The sequence below is a fragment of the Palaemon carinicauda genome, chromosome 29 (genome assembly GCF_036898095.1).
Source record: "Palaemon carinicauda isolate YSFRI2023 chromosome 29, ASM3689809v2, whole genome shotgun sequence".
Classification (NCBI taxonomy): Eukaryota; Metazoa; Arthropoda; class Malacostraca; order Decapoda; family Palaemonidae; genus Palaemon; species Palaemon carinicauda.
Window position 1 is genome coordinate 77,628,244 of NC_090753.1, and position 17,766 is coordinate 77,646,009.

At 38.9% G+C, this 17,766-nt stretch overlaps 1 protein-coding gene across 11 annotated transcripts in view; it reads left to right on the plus strand.

The window, feature by feature from the left end:
- Positions 1 to 17,766, plus strand: part of LOC137622274 (transforming acidic coiled-coil-containing protein 3-like) — a 295,374-nt gene that overhangs the window by 187,378 nt on the left and 90,230 nt on the right. For 10 of the 11 annotated variants that reach the window (XM_068352809.1, XM_068352808.1, XM_068352811.1 and 7 more), the window contains 3 exons: positions 3,980 to 4,118; positions 12,294 to 12,365; positions 15,783 to 15,849. In XM_068352809.1, coding sequence (XP_068208910.1) covers positions 3,980 to 4,118; positions 12,294 to 12,365; positions 15,783 to 15,849 — 278 coding nt within the window. The remainder of the gene's footprint in view (positions 1 to 3,979; positions 4,119 to 12,293; positions 12,366 to 15,782; positions 15,850 to 17,766) is intronic. The other variant, XM_068352816.1, reaches the window with a different exon arrangement.

Consider the following 17,766-nt stretch of genomic DNA (forward strand, 5'->3'; position numbering starts at 1 on the left):
TTTTCTTGCCATGGGAAAGACAGTATTGCCCAAGAGTCCCAGTTATTCCATCACTGAAGACTAAGAATAAGACAACCCCGTGAGACAAGATTAGCATGCGCACTCTTTTAGGACTGCCACCTCAACTTTTCATGTGCTACTACAGGAGTGCCACCTCACCTGTGAGTGCGTGGCCTCATAGATGTGCAGGCTTCTAAAAGGACCCCACCTCACCTAATCTTGCACAACTCATAAGCGTACTACTATGTGCGCTCTCCTACAGGAGCACCACCTAACCTGTTTGTGCTCTTGCTACTACGGGAGAGTCACATCACGAGTTTGTATGCAGTTTTCCAATTTTTGGAAAGCATATGTCATTTGCTCTCCCAGGAATCCACACCCTCCAGGTGAAAAGAGGTTTTGTTTTATCGCTTCAGAAGATGAATCTATTTTCCACAGAGATAATTATGAGACCTTCAGGACTCCTCACACATGCTCATACTGATGTGCAATCACCTGTTTGCACTCTACATTTAGTGTGAATTCTTCAGACTTGGAATATTCTCCTGTTCACACACACCCTTCTGTTCACAATCTTGCGTGCTCCTCAATTGTCATGCATACTGCTGATATTGATCATTAACTTGTTTGCATAAATATTAACACACACACACCTGCTCCTGCCATAAGTGCACTCTGCATTTAGTGAGCATTCATTAGGCTTAGAATACTTGCTTGCAAGCACATTTGTTGACAATTTTCTGATCATGAATACAGCCTCACTCACATTGTCTCCCCATGTGGCACAAATTCATTGGGTTTTGATGTCACTCCTGTTCACAATCAAGGACCTGATCTCCAGACCATGAACGTTCCACTGTTTGCTCATGGCCTTGTTCGGCAGCCTGCCCTCACCTTGGTCTCCTACATAGCTACACTCTATAAAGAGAGCTCACATTCGCCTTCTAGTAAGGCAAGAAACTAGATAGTTCTACATTCACTAGAAAATTTTGCAAGGCAAAAGAATACATACCAGGAACATTCCTTCCCTTAAGATATGTATCTGTATGTTGTACAAGTGCTTAAACACCAGCTACTTATGCTTTTTGTCACCAGAATGAGCGAGCACACATCTGGTAGGAGTAAGGGCCTCATTCTTCTCTCCCTTTCCTGCACTGGAGAGAGAAAAGGAAAAGATGCTTACCTAAAGTCGTTCCCTCTGGAACAGACATCGGCATACGCTGTTTAGCAGCTGTGGTCGGTCTCGTGTCAAATTCTTCCGTTTCACCCGTCAAGAAGACCTAGTCTAAATAAGTCTGATCAATGTAGCTATGTACAATGGAGTTCAGTACATGAGCACGGTGTGTACCAAGAGTAGCAGTATGTATCAAGATCATACCTAGTGCAGAGCAATTCATATAAAGTTTGTACCCAGCACTGAGCAATTTGGAATACAAGTGCTCACATACATGGGTCTTGTACTAGATCAAGCTCTCATTTTCTTAGTCTGTGAAAAAGACCCCTAACCAACACCAGTAATTTAAATACCAAGTATGTGACCCATTGCGAGATATTACGTACCAAAAATATGTCTGGCTACGAGGTTCGACGCTTCATGATCAAACACTTCACGTACAGTATCTTCATTGGTGACATTTGGGTCACGTCTTCTAGCATCTGCTTCGTCCCTGCTCATCCATTACACTGTACTATAAAAGAAGAACCTGGGATCGTTCTCATCGCGTGTACAGGATACGATTTCTTACCTGCACAATCGCCGAGGTTCCTATATACCCTGCCCGTTTGGTTTTGTCTGGAGGGGAACATTCCGATTGTGCTCACTCCCCACAAGACGGGTCATCTCGCGCTCATTCTCCATGATCAGCATACTGTAGTTCCATGGTATTAGGAGTTCACTGCAATCGCCTAACTTATGATCGGTTACCACGATTAGGAATCTTATGATCATTTACCACTGTTGGGAACCCTGCGATTGTGTATAGCTATAGGGAACCATACGGACAGTGACAATGATTGGAGTCTTATAAATGTATACAGTAATCGGAATCTTATGATCCGTTCCTGAGATAAGGAATCATGCGATTAGGAACCACATGATCTAGAACAACTATTGGGAACCACATGATCTGGAACAATTGGGAACCAAATGATCTGGAACAAAAATTGGAATTTGCACTCCTCAAGGGTTCATCACCTTTGGAGTCACCTGGGAACCAATTGACCTGTTCCTTCACAGCATTCATATTTTTGTTAAACATACAAACCTGAGGCTTCTAAGTTTAACTTCCCACCTCAAACACCCTACAAGCTCTAAGGGGAGGTCAAAGGGGTTACTCAGTTTACCTGGGGGGTTTGGTGGTGCTTTTTTGCCACCCGCCAGTAACTACAGACATCTCATTATAAATTTTGATAGCCTAGTTCTAGTCAAGTTGAAAACATGCCTATTAGAGAACTCGGCTTTGTGAAGTTGGAAGATGCACAAATTACTATCAAAATTTGATATACAGTATTTATTTATTTATTTATTTTATTTATTTTTTTTTTTTCTTTTCTTCCAATGGAGGCATCTCGCGACTTTCTATTACAGGTGTATGCACCTTCTTGTGTTGAATAAATAGCGTAATTTCATTTGAAATATACTTATTGATTATCAAACTCTGTATGTTGTTTTAACCTGATATAGCATAAAGGGGAATAACTTTTAAAAGATTATCCCTGATATGAAATTAGCAGCATCATTCTCAAGTTGTATGAAAAATTAAAAGAAAACTCTTGAGTGTTTATCTGTTGGCATTTGTTGTTCTTAGCTTTTAAGAAATAAAAAGTAACTAACCACATCTGCACTTTGTGTATACTGTACCTATATATGTGAACATGGAATATTGAATATAGTAATGTCAAAGAGACCTGTTTGTTTTTCCCAGGTTTTTTATGTTAGACAAGTGGTTTTTATAGTAGTTGCTCAAACATTGATATGCTTTCTATGAAATAATTTTGTGAATCTATGAACAAGAAGTCATTATTGATGCAAATTTCACTATGCAGAAGGTCCTCAACTTATAGATTTAATTGGTTTCAAGAAGCTGTTTGTAAGCCGAATTGTTTATAAGTCGGATTTTGTTAAACTTTGACTATAATCCATTTCTTTTAGCGAGGCATATTTGCACTGACTCGCAGGGGTGCCCTTTTAGCTTGGAAAAGTTGCCTGATCGCTGATTAGTTGGACAAGATAATTCTAATCAATCAGTAATCAGGAACCTTTTCCAAGCTAAAAGGGCACCGCTGCCAGTCGGTGCAAATCTGCCTCGCTAAAAGAAATGGACTATAGGGTAGTCCTAACCTGAATTCCATGCCTATGATTTCCAGGCAGAAAAGTCAACAAAAAGTTGGGTTTAATGTGGAATAGATATCAGGTTATTACAAATGTCATTTTGCTTACTGTGTTAAATTATATATTTTATTACAATATATCTTTATCTTAACCCTTTTACCCCCAAAGGACGTACTGGTACGTTTCACAAAAGCCATCCCTTTACCCCCATGGACGTACCGGTACGTCCTTGCAAAAAAATGCTATAAAAATTTTTTTTTTCATATTTTTGATAATTTTTTTGAGAAAATTCAGGCATTTTCCAAGAGAATGAGACCAACCTGACCTCTCTATGACAAAAATTAAGGCTGTTAGAGCAATTTAAAAAAATATACTGCAAAATGTGCTGGGAAAAAAATAACCCCCTGGGGGTTAAGGGTTGGAAATTTCCAAATAGCCTGGGGGTAAAAGGTTTAACTTTGTTGTTTTCAGTTAGATTTGTGTTTGGATCTCTGAATGTTTGTAAGTTTAGGATTTTCTGTAACATTAATTTTTATTTATGGATTTCAGCCAAGAATTTCCAATCGGTATAAGAATGATTAAGTAGGTTTTGTGGAAGATTTTTCACCTTCGTTTAATACATTTTTGGCCTCTTGATTATTTCTAAAGGATACGTACAGTCTGGATGACGATTCAGGCATCGCACTAGGGACACGCTCCGACCTGGAGACCGATGTCAACCACAGCGAAGCGGGGCCTGAAATTGCCACGGGGTTGACCTCCAGCGATTTACAGTGCGCTTCACAGTGTAAGTATTCTCGTGATGCTTTCTTCTGACGTGTGCTTTTTTCTTTTGATTGCATTGTGTGTCCTTGATAGGTTTTGTCCTTTTCATGTCATGCTTGTCCCCTTTTTTTTTTTCTTTGCCATATTTTATTTTACAGTTTTAAGTTGCATGAGCTTTTGTGTAAGCGCCAGATACGAAATATTATTTTATGGTAGTTCATTATTACTTTTAATTGCAAAAGAGGATCACACATGAGCAACCTCATTAGGATTAACATAGAAGAGGATTCAGAAGTTAGAAGCTGTTATATTTAAACTCGCTCATCAGGTCCGTTTTCCAGCAATGCAAAATTTAATTCCTAGGTGTATCCGTTTAGTCCAAGGTAATGGCCTGTTTCGCTCTGGAAAATGAAATCAAATATCATTTTAAGACATAATCTTTCCATAATTACTAGTTTTTGAGAATCAATAACTTAGTCCTACCTCAAGTGTCGTAAGAAATTGGTGTAAAATATATTGACCAAGTATCATAGGGAGTTTTCCTGTTTAAATCTCTTAATAACAACCAATACTTATTTCATGACAGAACTTGAACCGGTTCTCAATCTATGATTATACCACTCTATTTGGAAGCCTTTTGTTATTTAATAATGCAAAAAAACATTGTTTTTAAAATATAATACTGTTTATTAGAATTAATACTTCGTATATGAGTTTGTTTTTGAGAATAGTATGTTAGTCTTGAAAGAATATGAATGGATATTTCATGAGAGCTTCGTTACCTAAATAGAGTATATAGGAATAACATCCTTAAAAATTTCATGATGCAGACTCCAGATATGACAGAAGTGTCTGAAAGAAAGTAGTATACGTTGCATGTTGAAGAAACAGATGATTCAGTCTATAGTTGATTCAAGTTTGTGCATGTGCACCTTTTTTATGTTGTGTTTTATGAACCTGATAGATTGTAGCGTTTATATTTTCATTTTTCCACCATCTCACAATTTGAAGAGTAGTACCATCATGTTTGTCTTGTATGAATGTTATTTGAATAATTGTACCATTGAATGAAGAGAAGGTAATTTTTTTTTCTTCAAATATCCACCATTGCTTGTTATTGAAATTACAGTATACAGTACAGTAATAACGCTTGTGATATTCAATGAGAATCTAGATCCCTTTGGATATTGATAGTGCCTGGTATAATAGAGTTTATTATTCTGTTCCGTAATTATTTATTAAAGATGCAAAAAAAAAGTTATTTGTGAAGATTTGCTCTTATTTTATTTTTTTCTTGTTTACCTTTATAGAGTATTTTGATTTTAGTTTTTAATTAAGAGTTGTTGTAACTTACCCTTATCTGTTTTCTTCAAAGAGATCATGAAAAACTGCTTAAGAAATTTTGCAATTCTTTTGTTCATGTCATTTGAAAGATTGTTTTTCAATATTTAACTTAGCCGGTGATTATAATAGCTGCAACTCTGTTGCTCGACAGAAAACTCTAAGGTAAAACTCGCCAGCGATCGCTACACAGGTTGCGGGTGTGCCCAACAGCGCCATCTGTCGTCCAGATACCCAGTACTCAATGTAAACAAAGACTCAATTTTCTCTCTGTCGAGCTATCGACAAGACGTACTTACTCGCTGTTGCTAAACTGGAGTTTTTTCACAACTAATTGGTGAAGTACTTTATTCTAGTTTTGAGCTTTCGCTATGCAGGTGTTTTATCTTCATCTTAAATCTTGAACTCGTTTTGGATAGATTTAATTATGGTGACAAAGAGAGTATGGACTTTCTTTCACTTTTAAATGGCCGACCCTTCCCTTAGACGGAAGTGTGTTTAGGCTTTTAGTAATTATATCACGTTATAGATTTTCCTCTATATATTTTATATCTCTCCGCCTTTATTAGGCCTCTTCGATTAACTTTCCATTTATTATAAACATATAAATATAATTTTAATGTTTTGTTTATATAGACCTTTCCTGAGAGTAGGCGGTCCTAACTTGGAAACCGAAGTTAATCAACGTTGAGCCCTTTATATCGTAATTAGCTTTTAAAGAGCTAAGGATTTAAAACTTTTTAAATGTAATATTTTATGAAAGATTTTCTTTGATAGTCTTCGTACTGTTTTCAAAGATGAACTAACGTTTAGTTTATTTATGCTACGCAGTTGTTGACGTTCAGGACGTTCAACATGCGCTCTATCGTTACGATAGAGAGAGAGTGTATCACGGTTTCACTTTGCAGTAAGAGTAAATCGATTCTGACGTTTTGTTCATTCTTTCTTAGCTTAAATGTTTTAAATTCAATTTTAAAGGAACTTTTTAATTGAAAAACCTTTCATGTTTTTTTTTTGACGAAATATAATTGGGCTCTTCTCTTAGGTGCGAAATCAAGAGAGGAAGAGAGAGAGAGATAGAGACGGAGGGAGAGAGAGGAGAGAAAACGTTCCGTTCAAGCGGGTAACGTTGTTCTCGAGTTACTCTCGTCCCTAGTCGCTGTACGGGGAGGAAGGATAAAACGTTTTAGTTATTTATTCTCGTCCCCAGGCTATGTGCGGTGAGAGATTGAAAACGTAGTTATATGAACTAGTGTTTAGTCTCTTTCCCAGCCACTAATTTTTTTATCTTAAATATGTTTTCTGTTTTTTGCTGGTATTAATGAGCTTGCATTATACGACTGATTTCGCAATTACTACCTTTCAATGAAGGGTAGAATTGCGTGTTTCAGGTAGAAATCAGTAAAAGTTTCGATTTCAGTGAAATAAGTGCAAAACAGAAAATCGAAGTGATAAAGTGATATGCGCAAAGTGTTACAGTGTTGCGTCCGAGGGTTCGTCTGTTCGTGCCTGTCGTTCACCTAGTCCGGGACCTCTTACATGCTCCCAAGCCCAGGGGAGAAGTAATGTCAAACGACTTATGGGTTCGAGAGGCCTTGACCAACGAACAGACGTTTTCCCTCTATGGTATCGGGTGTATCTTACCAAGATCTCCCCTACCATAAGACGAGAGAGACGTTGTTTCTCCTCGTCATCCGAAGGCTTTTCGCATAAGAAACCTGTCACAAGGTTTCGAAGCCCTTAAGCGAAAGTCAGACCTTTCAGGACAGGTCCAGCGTCCTGGTTACAACCATTAGGACAGCTCTGACCCTATGCAGTCATCGGATAACTGCTCGCCGCCTAACAAAAGCGTAACACAGACTCCGAGAGTCTTTTTTTGTAGGAAAAGTGTTGCGGTCACAGACATTACCCTCGTCTCTTACCACAACCATTTCTGTTGATCCTTAATGGGTTGTATGGCAAGACATGCAGTATATGCTTGCCTCCCTTATGGAAGACTATTCTGCTGATTAGTCCGTTGAGTCTAGCCGTTTATCTCATCGATATCCTGGCTTTCAGCCAACCTAACGTTCCTTTGTGCTTACTGTTGACGTTGGCGTAGCTTAGTCACGTCAGTCAGGTGGTTTAGAACCACACTCGATGCGGTCTCGTGTGGTTTTTCAGCCGCATTTGGACGTTAGGCCACTTGCTGATGCTCCTGTTGACGTTCAAGACGTTCACTAACAATCGGAGTTGACTTGTTTTGACGCTGTGCGTCAACCTCCGCATTCTAGAGTTGTTTTGACTGCTCAGTCTAGGCAGTCAAAGCAGTCTCGAGTGGACGCTGTGCGTCCTCACGCACCTGTTGTGGTTGACAGTTCAGTTGTTGACAGTTCACAGACTGTCAAGCAGTTACATGACGTTGCGTTCTGGTCCGCTACTAATGCACCAGTGAGTGTGGACTCTGCTTGTAAAGCATTGCCACCACGGTAGGTCTCTCCCTTGCTTGAGACTCAGCTTTTATCGGACAAGGTTCCTGTAGATGAGGAAGTTGCTGTTCTCCCTACTCTGATATTCCCTTGAGGACTCTGTCAGATGGAGTGGAGCCTAAAGCTGCTTAGCCTCCTATGGACTTTAATTAAATCATGATGATTTTTTTAAGGATCTTTGTCCGGATCTTTTTGTAACTGCTGCTCCTCGTGCGCCTAAACGTCAGAGCTTACACTAGGCCTAGCTACTTCGAAGCCGTTGTTTTTAAGCTAGTGCTCTCTCGCTCTCCTAGAGAGCTTTACGTTGGCTAGGCGACTGGTTTTTCACCAGGAGGAGTTTGGGGGATACAGCCTTTGCTTTCCCTTCTTTTAAACTGGTTAATAGAGCGAGAGTCTGATATGACACGAGAGAAGTTCTCGGCTTGGGAGTTCATGCCTCTGCCCAGATAGACTTCTCAATTCTCGTAGACTCTCCCTGGCGCCTGGCCAGGAGATGCTCCAAGTTGTTTACAGGTCAACTTCACAGCTGTTTTCGAGCCTTTGAAGTTTTGCTGTACAATTATGTCACGCATAACAAGGCTTTCAGGGATGGTAAACGGTACCGCCTCAGTCGCTAACCCCGTCTGTTGCCACACCTGCTCCCGTAGACCCTAAATGGGCTTTGCTGCAAGACATGCAGTCCAAGCTTGCGTCCTTGATAGAGGACTTTAATGCGGAGAAGGTTGCTACCGAACCTTCTGGCCAACAACCTTCCAACCGGTCGGTTGTGCGCCCTGTTGACGCTGAGGTAACCTACTCGCGTCTGCCAGTTGAGGTGGTTCCTCCACCGATGCGACCCAGTGTGGGTTGCCAGCCGCACGTTGACGTTAAGCGACGCTCGGAGGTGGTTGTTGACGTTCAGGACGTTCAACAACCAGCAGAGGTGACTTGTTTTGACGCAATGCGTCAACCTCAGCAACCCGGTAGGGTGTTGACTGCACAACCCAGACGGTCTAGACAGTCTCGGGTTGACGCTGTGCTTCCTCGCGCACCCATGGTTGTTGACAGTTCACAGACTGTGCAGCAGTTCCATGATATTGCGTCCGGCTCCGTCACGCATCCACCAGTGCGACCGGACTCAGCGAGCCAGACGTTGCCCACTCCGTTGCCGTTTCCTCATCAGTTTTCGGATGAGGAACCCTCTGATGAGGACGTTGCTGAACAACAAGACGATCAGCCCCCAGAATAGATCAAGCCCTGCTATCCATCCAGAAGATGCTGAAGAAGGAACGCTGTTCAGTCAGGCTGTGGATGAGTCTGGTAGGGACGCTGTCATCCGTGGAACAATTTGTGTCACTAGGAAGACTACACCTCCGTCCTCTTCAATACCATCTAGCTTTTCACTGGAAAAAGGACAAGACGCTAGAAGCGGTCTCGATCCCGGTTTCCGAAAAGATAAAGTCTTGTCTGACTTGGTGGAATGACAATATCAACCTAAGAGAGGGTCTTCCCCTGGCTGTTCAGACTCCCAACCACGTTCTCTTCTCGGACGCATCGGACGTGGGCTGGGGCGCGACACTAGACGGTCGGGAATGCTCAGGACTGTGGAACTCGAGTCAGAGGAGCATGCATATCAACTGCAAGGAGCTGTTGGCAGTACATCTGGCCTTGAAAAGCTTCAAGTCTCTCCTTCGAGGCAAAGTGGTGGAAGTTAACTCGGACATCACCACGGCCTTGGCGTACATCTCCAATCAAGGAGGTACCCACTCACTGACGTTGTACGAGATCACAAGGGACCTGCTCATCTGGTCAAAGGTCAAGACATCTCCCTAGTAACGAGGTTCATCCAAGGCGACTTGAACGTCATAGCAGATTGTCTCAGTCGGAAAGGGCAAGTAATTCCAACCGAATGGACCCTCCACAAGGATGTGTGCAAGAGACTTTGGGCCACTTGGGGTAAAACCATCCATAGATCTCTTTGCAACCTCGCTGACCAAGAGGCTTCCAATCTATTGCTCTCCAGTCCCGGACCCAGCAGCAATACATATACTGTAGATGCTTTCCTCCTAGATTGGTCACATCTGGATCTCTACGCATTCCCACCGTTCAAGATTGTCAACAAGGTACTGCAGAAGTTCGCCTCTCACGAAGGGACAAGGTTGACGTTAGTTGCTTCCCTCTGGCCCGCGAGAAAATGGTTCACCGAGATACTTCGATGGTTAGTAGACGTTCCCAGTAGTCTTCCTCTAAGGGTAGACCTTCTACGTCAGCCACACGTAAAGAAGGTACTCCAAAGCCTCCACGCTCTTCGTCTGACTGCCTTCAGTCTATCGAAAGACTCTCGAGAGCTAGAGGCTTTTCGAAGGAAGCAGCCAGTGCGATTGCTAGAGCAAGGAGAGCTTCTTCCATTAGAGTCTACCAATCGAAGTGGAAAGTCTTCCGAGACTGGTGCAAGTCAGTTTCTGTATCCTCGACCAGTACCTCTGTAGCTCAAATAGCTGTTTTTCTCTTATACCTGAGAAAAGGACGATCCCTTTCAGCTCCCACTATCAAGGGCTACAGAAGCATGTTGGCATCGGTCTTCCGGCATAGAGGCTTAGATCTTTCCAAACATAAAGATCTGCAAGACCTCCTTAAGTCTTTTGAGACCACCAAGGAGCGTCGTTTGGCTACCCCTGGATGGAATTTAGACGTGGTACTAAGATTCTTCATATCAGACAGGTTGGAGCCGTTACAATCAGCCTCCCTGAAAGATCTCACTCTTAAGACTCTTTTCCTGGTATGCTTAGCCTCGGCTAAAAGAGTCAGTGAGATTCATGCCTTCAGCAAGAACATAGGATTTTCGTCAGAAAAAGCCACTTGTTCGCTACAACTTGGTTTTCTAGCCAAAAATGGGCTGCCTTCTCGGCCTTGGCCTAAATCTTTCGATATCCCCAGCTTATCGGAGATCGTAGGCAATGAACTAGAAAGAGTCTTATGCCCTGTTAGAGCTCTTAAGTTCTATTTAAAGCGTACTAAACCTTTACAAGGCCAATCTGAAGCTTTATGGTGTTCAGTTAAGAAACCATCCTTGCCTTTGTCAAAGAATGCTTGGTCAGACTTTATCAGATTGTTAATACGAGAAGCTCATTCACATCTGAGTGAGGAAGACCGAACTTTGCTTAAGGTGAAGACGCACGAAGTTAGAGCTGTAACAACTTCCGTGGCCTTTAAGCAAAATATATCTCTGCAAAGTATAATGGACGCAACCTATTGGAGAAGCAAGTCAGTGTTCGCGTCATTTTACTTGAAAGATGTCCAGTCTCTTTACAAGAACTGCTACACACTGGGACCATTCGTTGCAACGAGTGCAGTAGTGGGTGAGGGCTCAACCACTACAATTCCCTAATTCCATACCCTTTTAATCTTTCTCTTGAAATGTTTTTATTGTTGTTTTTTGGGTTGTCCGGAAGGCTAAGAAGCCTTTCGCATCCTGGTTGATTTGGCGGGTGGTCAAAGTCATTTCTTGAGAGCGCCTAGATTAGGGGTTTTGATGAGGTCCTGTTGTATGGGTTGCAACCCTTGATACTTCAGATCCTAGGGGTCGCTCAGCATCCTAAGAGGATCGCGAGGCTCCGTAAGGAAGACGTACTTAAAAAGGCAGAGTAATTGTTCAAGTCGACTTCCTTACCAGGTACCTATTTATTTTGTTTTTGTTATTTTGATAACTTCTAAAATGAAATAAAAACTCTTAGCTCATAATAATGTAAACATATATTGCTGGTCTCTACCCACCCCCCTGGGTTTGAATCAGCTATTATAATCACCGGCTAAGTTAAATATTGAAAAATGTTATTTTGATAATAAAATAAATTTTTGAATATACTTACCCGGTGATTATAAATTAAAGGACCCTCCCTTCCTCCCCAATAGAGACGCTCTGGAACGAGGAGAAAATTGAGTCTTTGTTTACATTGAGTACTGGGTATCTGGACGACAGATGGCGCTGTTGGGCACACCCGCAACCTGTGTAGCGATCGCTGGCGAGTTTTACCTTAGAGTTTTCTGTCGAGCAACAGAGTTGCAGCTATTATAATCACCGGGTAAGTATATTCAAAAATTTATTTTATTATCAAAATAACATTTTAATCAATTCTTGCAAAATCCATTTGGATAATGTGCCGGCGGGGCCAGTACAATTAGTAAATCTGTTGTTTTTCCAACATTTAGGTCTCGAGTTTTTCATGATCTTTAGCTTGTGCCTTGATTTATTTCTCAAGTCTCATGGCAATCCCTTTCTTTCAAATCCTGATTTTTTATTCGACATTCATTGTTTTATTTATCAATATTTTTTTGCAATAATATTGCTTGCTTATTGCCTGTGTGCCTGCTCTCCGCATGCTGTGTGCTTTTCTGCGATTCATTACCAGTGAAAACAGAAGAACACGATGAGGAGCTTTTTGACCAGATCACAGATGACGAATTCCTTGCATCTGAGGCATGTAAGTTTACCACCTTATTTTCTCACTTGAAAAAAATTATATTGTTTGTTTTTGTCATGGAGGGGGAAAAGTTTGCTTCGAGTGAACGATGCACATTCTTCCAATCTAATTTCCGCAATACCTAAATAAATTTGCTGGGATATGTAACTGCAGATCCCAGGTTCAATGTTGAAAATAAAAAGAACATGTTGTATACCTCCAATTCGAGTACCTTGAAATTTCATTAATTCTGTTCAATTTCTTAACGACAATGCTGTACATACATGACCTCATTTAATCTAAAAGATACTATAATTCCTGCTTATGTTCTCAGTTTAAAAAATCCTGTTGCTGTGTAATTGTCAGAAAGAAATACAATAGGTTTATTGAAAGGAATTAACTACTTATATTCTTCCAATTGGTTTACCTTAAGACAAAAATTCTTTATTGTTTGTAACTGAAGGTGTTCATTTCATTACAAAACTCCATGATCCCCCAAGAAGCTTTTTAAAATTAATAGGACCAATCAGATAATCTTCATACTCTGTAATATTTGTATAAGACCATTGTCTGTAATCTCTCCCAAACGAAGCCTCCTTAGTGCCCGGTCATCTTGGAGAAACCTCATTCTTGGTGAAAAGTAAAGTGGGAAGTAAGATATGTATTCCAATTCGGCCCCGTTTATTCCTGTCTTGTTTTTATTATCCCTCAGGAATGCTCATTTCAATCACTGATGTGTTTGATTTTACCCTAGAAGTGATTGACAGTTCTAGTTTATGTAGTACAGCAAAGTAATCGAAACTTTTCAAAATCTTAGAATTACTTGTGCATGGAGTAGGTTTTTATGTGTACGGTATTTAGAAATTTTTCTTCCCTGTTATCTCAAAAAATAGTCTTCAATACTATTGATAATATTTCTGGTATTAGTCAATTCTAGTTTTTTTTTATAAGATGTATTGGTGTTTAATGTTCCCCTAGTCACCCATGCTCAGGTTTTACATGTTCGAAGCATGTTACTCTATTCTTTGATTTCAGAATCCATAGCCAAGTCAGTATCAGTATTCAATAAGAGGTTTAGCATATTGTAAATGCCAATTAAGTATATGATAAACTAATCATCTCACATATGTCTTTTACAGTTGGAAATATTGAATCTCATTCATTTAACTATTATTTATGAAAGTAGAACACTTGATAAACTTACGTACTGTTTTATATTAGCCGCTGCTAATTTTTTAAAAGCTACCGAAAGTTCTGTCGATAAACTAGATATACAAGGTGTTCAAACTTTTAAGTAGTGTCATTTTGTATTATCAAAGGAACCGTTGTAATGAGGGTGTTTTGTTGATAAACATACGTACTGTTTTATATTAGCTGCTGCTAATTTTTTAAAAGTTACCAAAAGTTCGGTTGATAAACTAGTAGATATACAAGGTGTTCAAACTTTTAAGTTGTGTCATTTTGTATTATCAAAGGAATTTGTTTTAATGAGGGTGTAATTGTTGATAAACTTACTTACTGTTTTATATTAGCCGCTGCTAATTTTTTTAAAAGCTACCGAAAGTTCTGTTGATAAACTAGATATAAGGTGTTCAAACTTTTAAGTAGTGTCATTTTGTATTATCAAAGGAACCGTTGTAATGAGGGTGTTATTGTTGATAAACTTACGTACTGTTTTATATTAGCCGCTGCTAATTTTTTTAAAAGCTACCGAAAGTTCTGTTGATAAACTAGATATAAGGTGTTCAAACTTGTAAGTAGTGTCATTTTGTATTATCAAAGGGATCATTTTAATGACGATGTAATTGTTTATAGTATTTTATTCTTTGAGGTTTCTCTTTCAATTTCTTGTGAGGCACTTGTATGTGGATCTTTTAACTACAGTAATCAGCACTACCATGTGTCTAATATTTTATGGTATAATGCTTTACAACATTGCACCCACCATTTGTTGTTCTTAGATACTGTAATATGGTCTAGTGAGTTAACTAGAGGTAAATGTTCAGTTGTAATATATAATAATTCCAATTACTTTAATTTACGACCCTGCGAGTCACAGCATTGGCTGAACATTGAAGCAGTTGCATAAACAGTACTGTACATTGCAGTACAGTAATTGTAATTGAACTACAGTAAATGTTACATTACTATATTTGGTTAATATGATAAGATGACATTTTCCATTTGTAAATATCACATATATTGTTGATGTAATATCAGTTATTTGGTACATCGTTAAATATGACTATAATACTAAGCAGTAATAAAGATGTAGGTTGGATAAGGGCGTCTCACTTTTAATTCATTTGCTTTGGAAGAAACCATTTTAATATCATCTTTTCAGCTTTTATATGCTAGGCAGTAATCTTAATTATATCCAACATTATTTATATTTAATAGGTAAAACATATTTATTCTGTAAACCCTTTTCAAATAGTAGAAATTCTAAGCTGGGAATTTGGGATATATATTTAAAAGAATGGTTTTTAAAGCCTCGCACATTTAGTAGCTGTTAAAATTGACAGGGGAGGACAATAGATGATGCGTATTCATTGTTTAAAGTGGTGTTTCTCAACCAGGAGGTGTGTTCGGGCTTGAGAAATTTAAAGGGTGGGCGCGAGTCCAAGAAAAAAGGGGACATTTATCCCTATAAAACAAGTTGCTGTCAAAACCAAGTGCGAAAACCAATGTATACTATTTGGCATTTAATCATGCATTCAAGATCTGGTATCTAAGAAATAGTTTCATGCATCTTGCTAATGTATTAAGAAAATGCAGTAACCTCAGTAAATATGTTGTGCAGTTATTTTGTTGTTTTACGGAATTCATGCTCAATGATATCTTTTTTTTTCATCGAAAGCTCGGTGGGAATTTTTATCTTTTTGGCTGGAGGCATGTTGGGAAGGCCAAACCATTCAAGGGGTTGTGGGATTAAAAAGGTTGAGACCCACTGGTGTAGAGAAAGTAAATTCATAATGATTAATATACGAAAGTAGATTTATAGCCGAAGATGTCTTAAGAGAAAGAATACTGGTGTTAAAGCTGAAAAGTTTATAGTGTCTATCTTGATAATATAATTATTAGGGAAGAAGTTTGGATAAACATTTGTTTTTAATACTTCATTGCACCATAGACTCCCATAGGTCCCAGTGCTTGAACTTAGGTCCAAACCAATCACCATACTAGTCATAACATTATGCATTTGAGAATTATGACTAATGAACAAGACTCCCCTCTCCCCTAGTATCAGAAAAATAAATTTTTATTACTTTGCTGTAGTTTTCAATATAGCAATCACTGCTTATTTAAGTATGCAAAAAAATAAAAACACTGCTAGATGATAATAGTGTGTAGCATTACAATTATATTAAGACACTACTGTATACATATCTCTAAAATTTGATGTGACCAATCATTATGATTTGTTTATTTCCTCAGTTTTCAAGGAGGCAACAGACATTGAAAACCAGCTTCGGAAAAGCCTAGGGACTCCGATAAGGGGAAGGTAAGTGCAGTGCATTGACCCATTTTGGTATCATCTCATGGTTCAGAAACTATGAAATTATTCACGGGTAGTGTGGGCCGAGATTGCCATTGATTTGACTCTCTAAGATTTTATTTGTGCCTTGTTTGCCTATAGTTTCTGAAAGATGACATGGTACCAGTACAGTTTCCATTGTAGTTACCTATACATCCAAAGGTTTTATTGGTTTTGATGCTCTTCTGTGGGAGAAAGTTACACAATACATTTCTTTTGTCTTTTATATACAGTACTGTATACATATCTTTATACACCAAGATGTATTTTTGGCCTAGCTCATTTAGGTAACATGTATAAGTTGGTAAGTGCTGCATAACTGGATGGTGTATAATTTGTTTTTTCTTGGCTACTGAAGGGAAATTTTGTCATTTTCCTTTTGACATCGTTGCTTAAGAGATTTGCTTATTATATATTACTGTATGGTAAGGAAGTACAAAGGAACTAGAATTGTGTGTACAAAAAAAGGTGTTTTTTATAGGTGATGTGTTAGGTGAGGAGGGTTTTTTTTTTCTTTTTTTAAAAGATAAAGTACTTATTAAGACTGAAACATTTATTATAAATATAGATACCAGCTGCATATCAAGAAATAGGAAATAGTGAGCTTGGACTACCCTCGCCACGTAGTGGGGTAGAGTGCTTTGAATATAAATTTACCAACATTTTTCCTTATTTAGTAACGCAGATGTTACAATTTAGATGCTTATGCTGTTGCAGTATTTTTATAAAAGGTGTACTCAGTAAGGTGATAGAGAGAGGGTCATTTTTTTCAGTTAACTCTTACAGAGGTTGATAATTCAAAGTGATTATGGGTTTCCAATTATTTTTTGTGACAAACTATTTGTATATTACTTTAGTACAGTATAACATAATTAAATCTACAGTACTGTATGACATTGTAGTATAATTCAAATAATATAACTTTATTTCTACATGCAGTTAACTGAAACCTAAATGCCAACCTGAAACAAACTAGGAAATTATAAATTTGTATTTGATTAAGTATTGTAAAGGAAAACATAAAACATTGGCAAGCATTAGACCTTCAAGAAGATTTTTTTTTTCTTTTTTTTTTTTGTAATCTGAAACAAAATTATTAAGATATTTCATTTTAGAAATTACGTTCATAACGGGCAATGCCTTGACCAAGTTGAGAAGTCACTCGTAAAAGCCATGATAATTTCTCAACCTTCAATATAGACTTACCATAATTTATTAAGGAAACGTTAGTAATTCAGACATCCATACTAGAAAACAACCCACATTACCCTTTAGGGCGAGAAAATTGAAATTGCAGATTTTTTACCTAGCACAGCTCTTTTACCATGTAGGATTGTTGTGTAGGAATTTTAATACTGTATAGTCTGGGGTTCGAGTCCCGCTCAAACTCGTTAGTTTCTTTGGTCGTTGCAACTTCACCATCCTTGTGAGCTTAGGATGGGGATTTTGGGGGGAGGCTATAGGTCTATCTGCTGAGTCATCAGCATCCACTGCTTGGCCTTCCTTGGTCCTAGCTTGGGTGGAGGGGGGGGGGGGGGGCTTGGGCGCTGATCATATGTATATATGGTCAGTCTCTAGGGCATTGTCCTACTCGATAGGGCAATGCCACTGTCCCTTACCCCTGCCATTTATGAGAGGCGTTTAACACTGTCCCTTACCCCTGCCATTTATGAGAGGCGTTTAAACCTTAAAGAAGGCAAAAACATTGTATGGCTTTCACTTAACTTGAAGAACTTTTCATATGATTTGCAGTATAGTATGTGAATGCATATCTGAATTGTCTGGCAGCTCCTCTGACCTCTGACCTTGAAATATATAATTTGCATCAGGTCATAATGGTACATCTATGTTTTGTGGAAGAGAAATATCATTTATTGCCTAAAC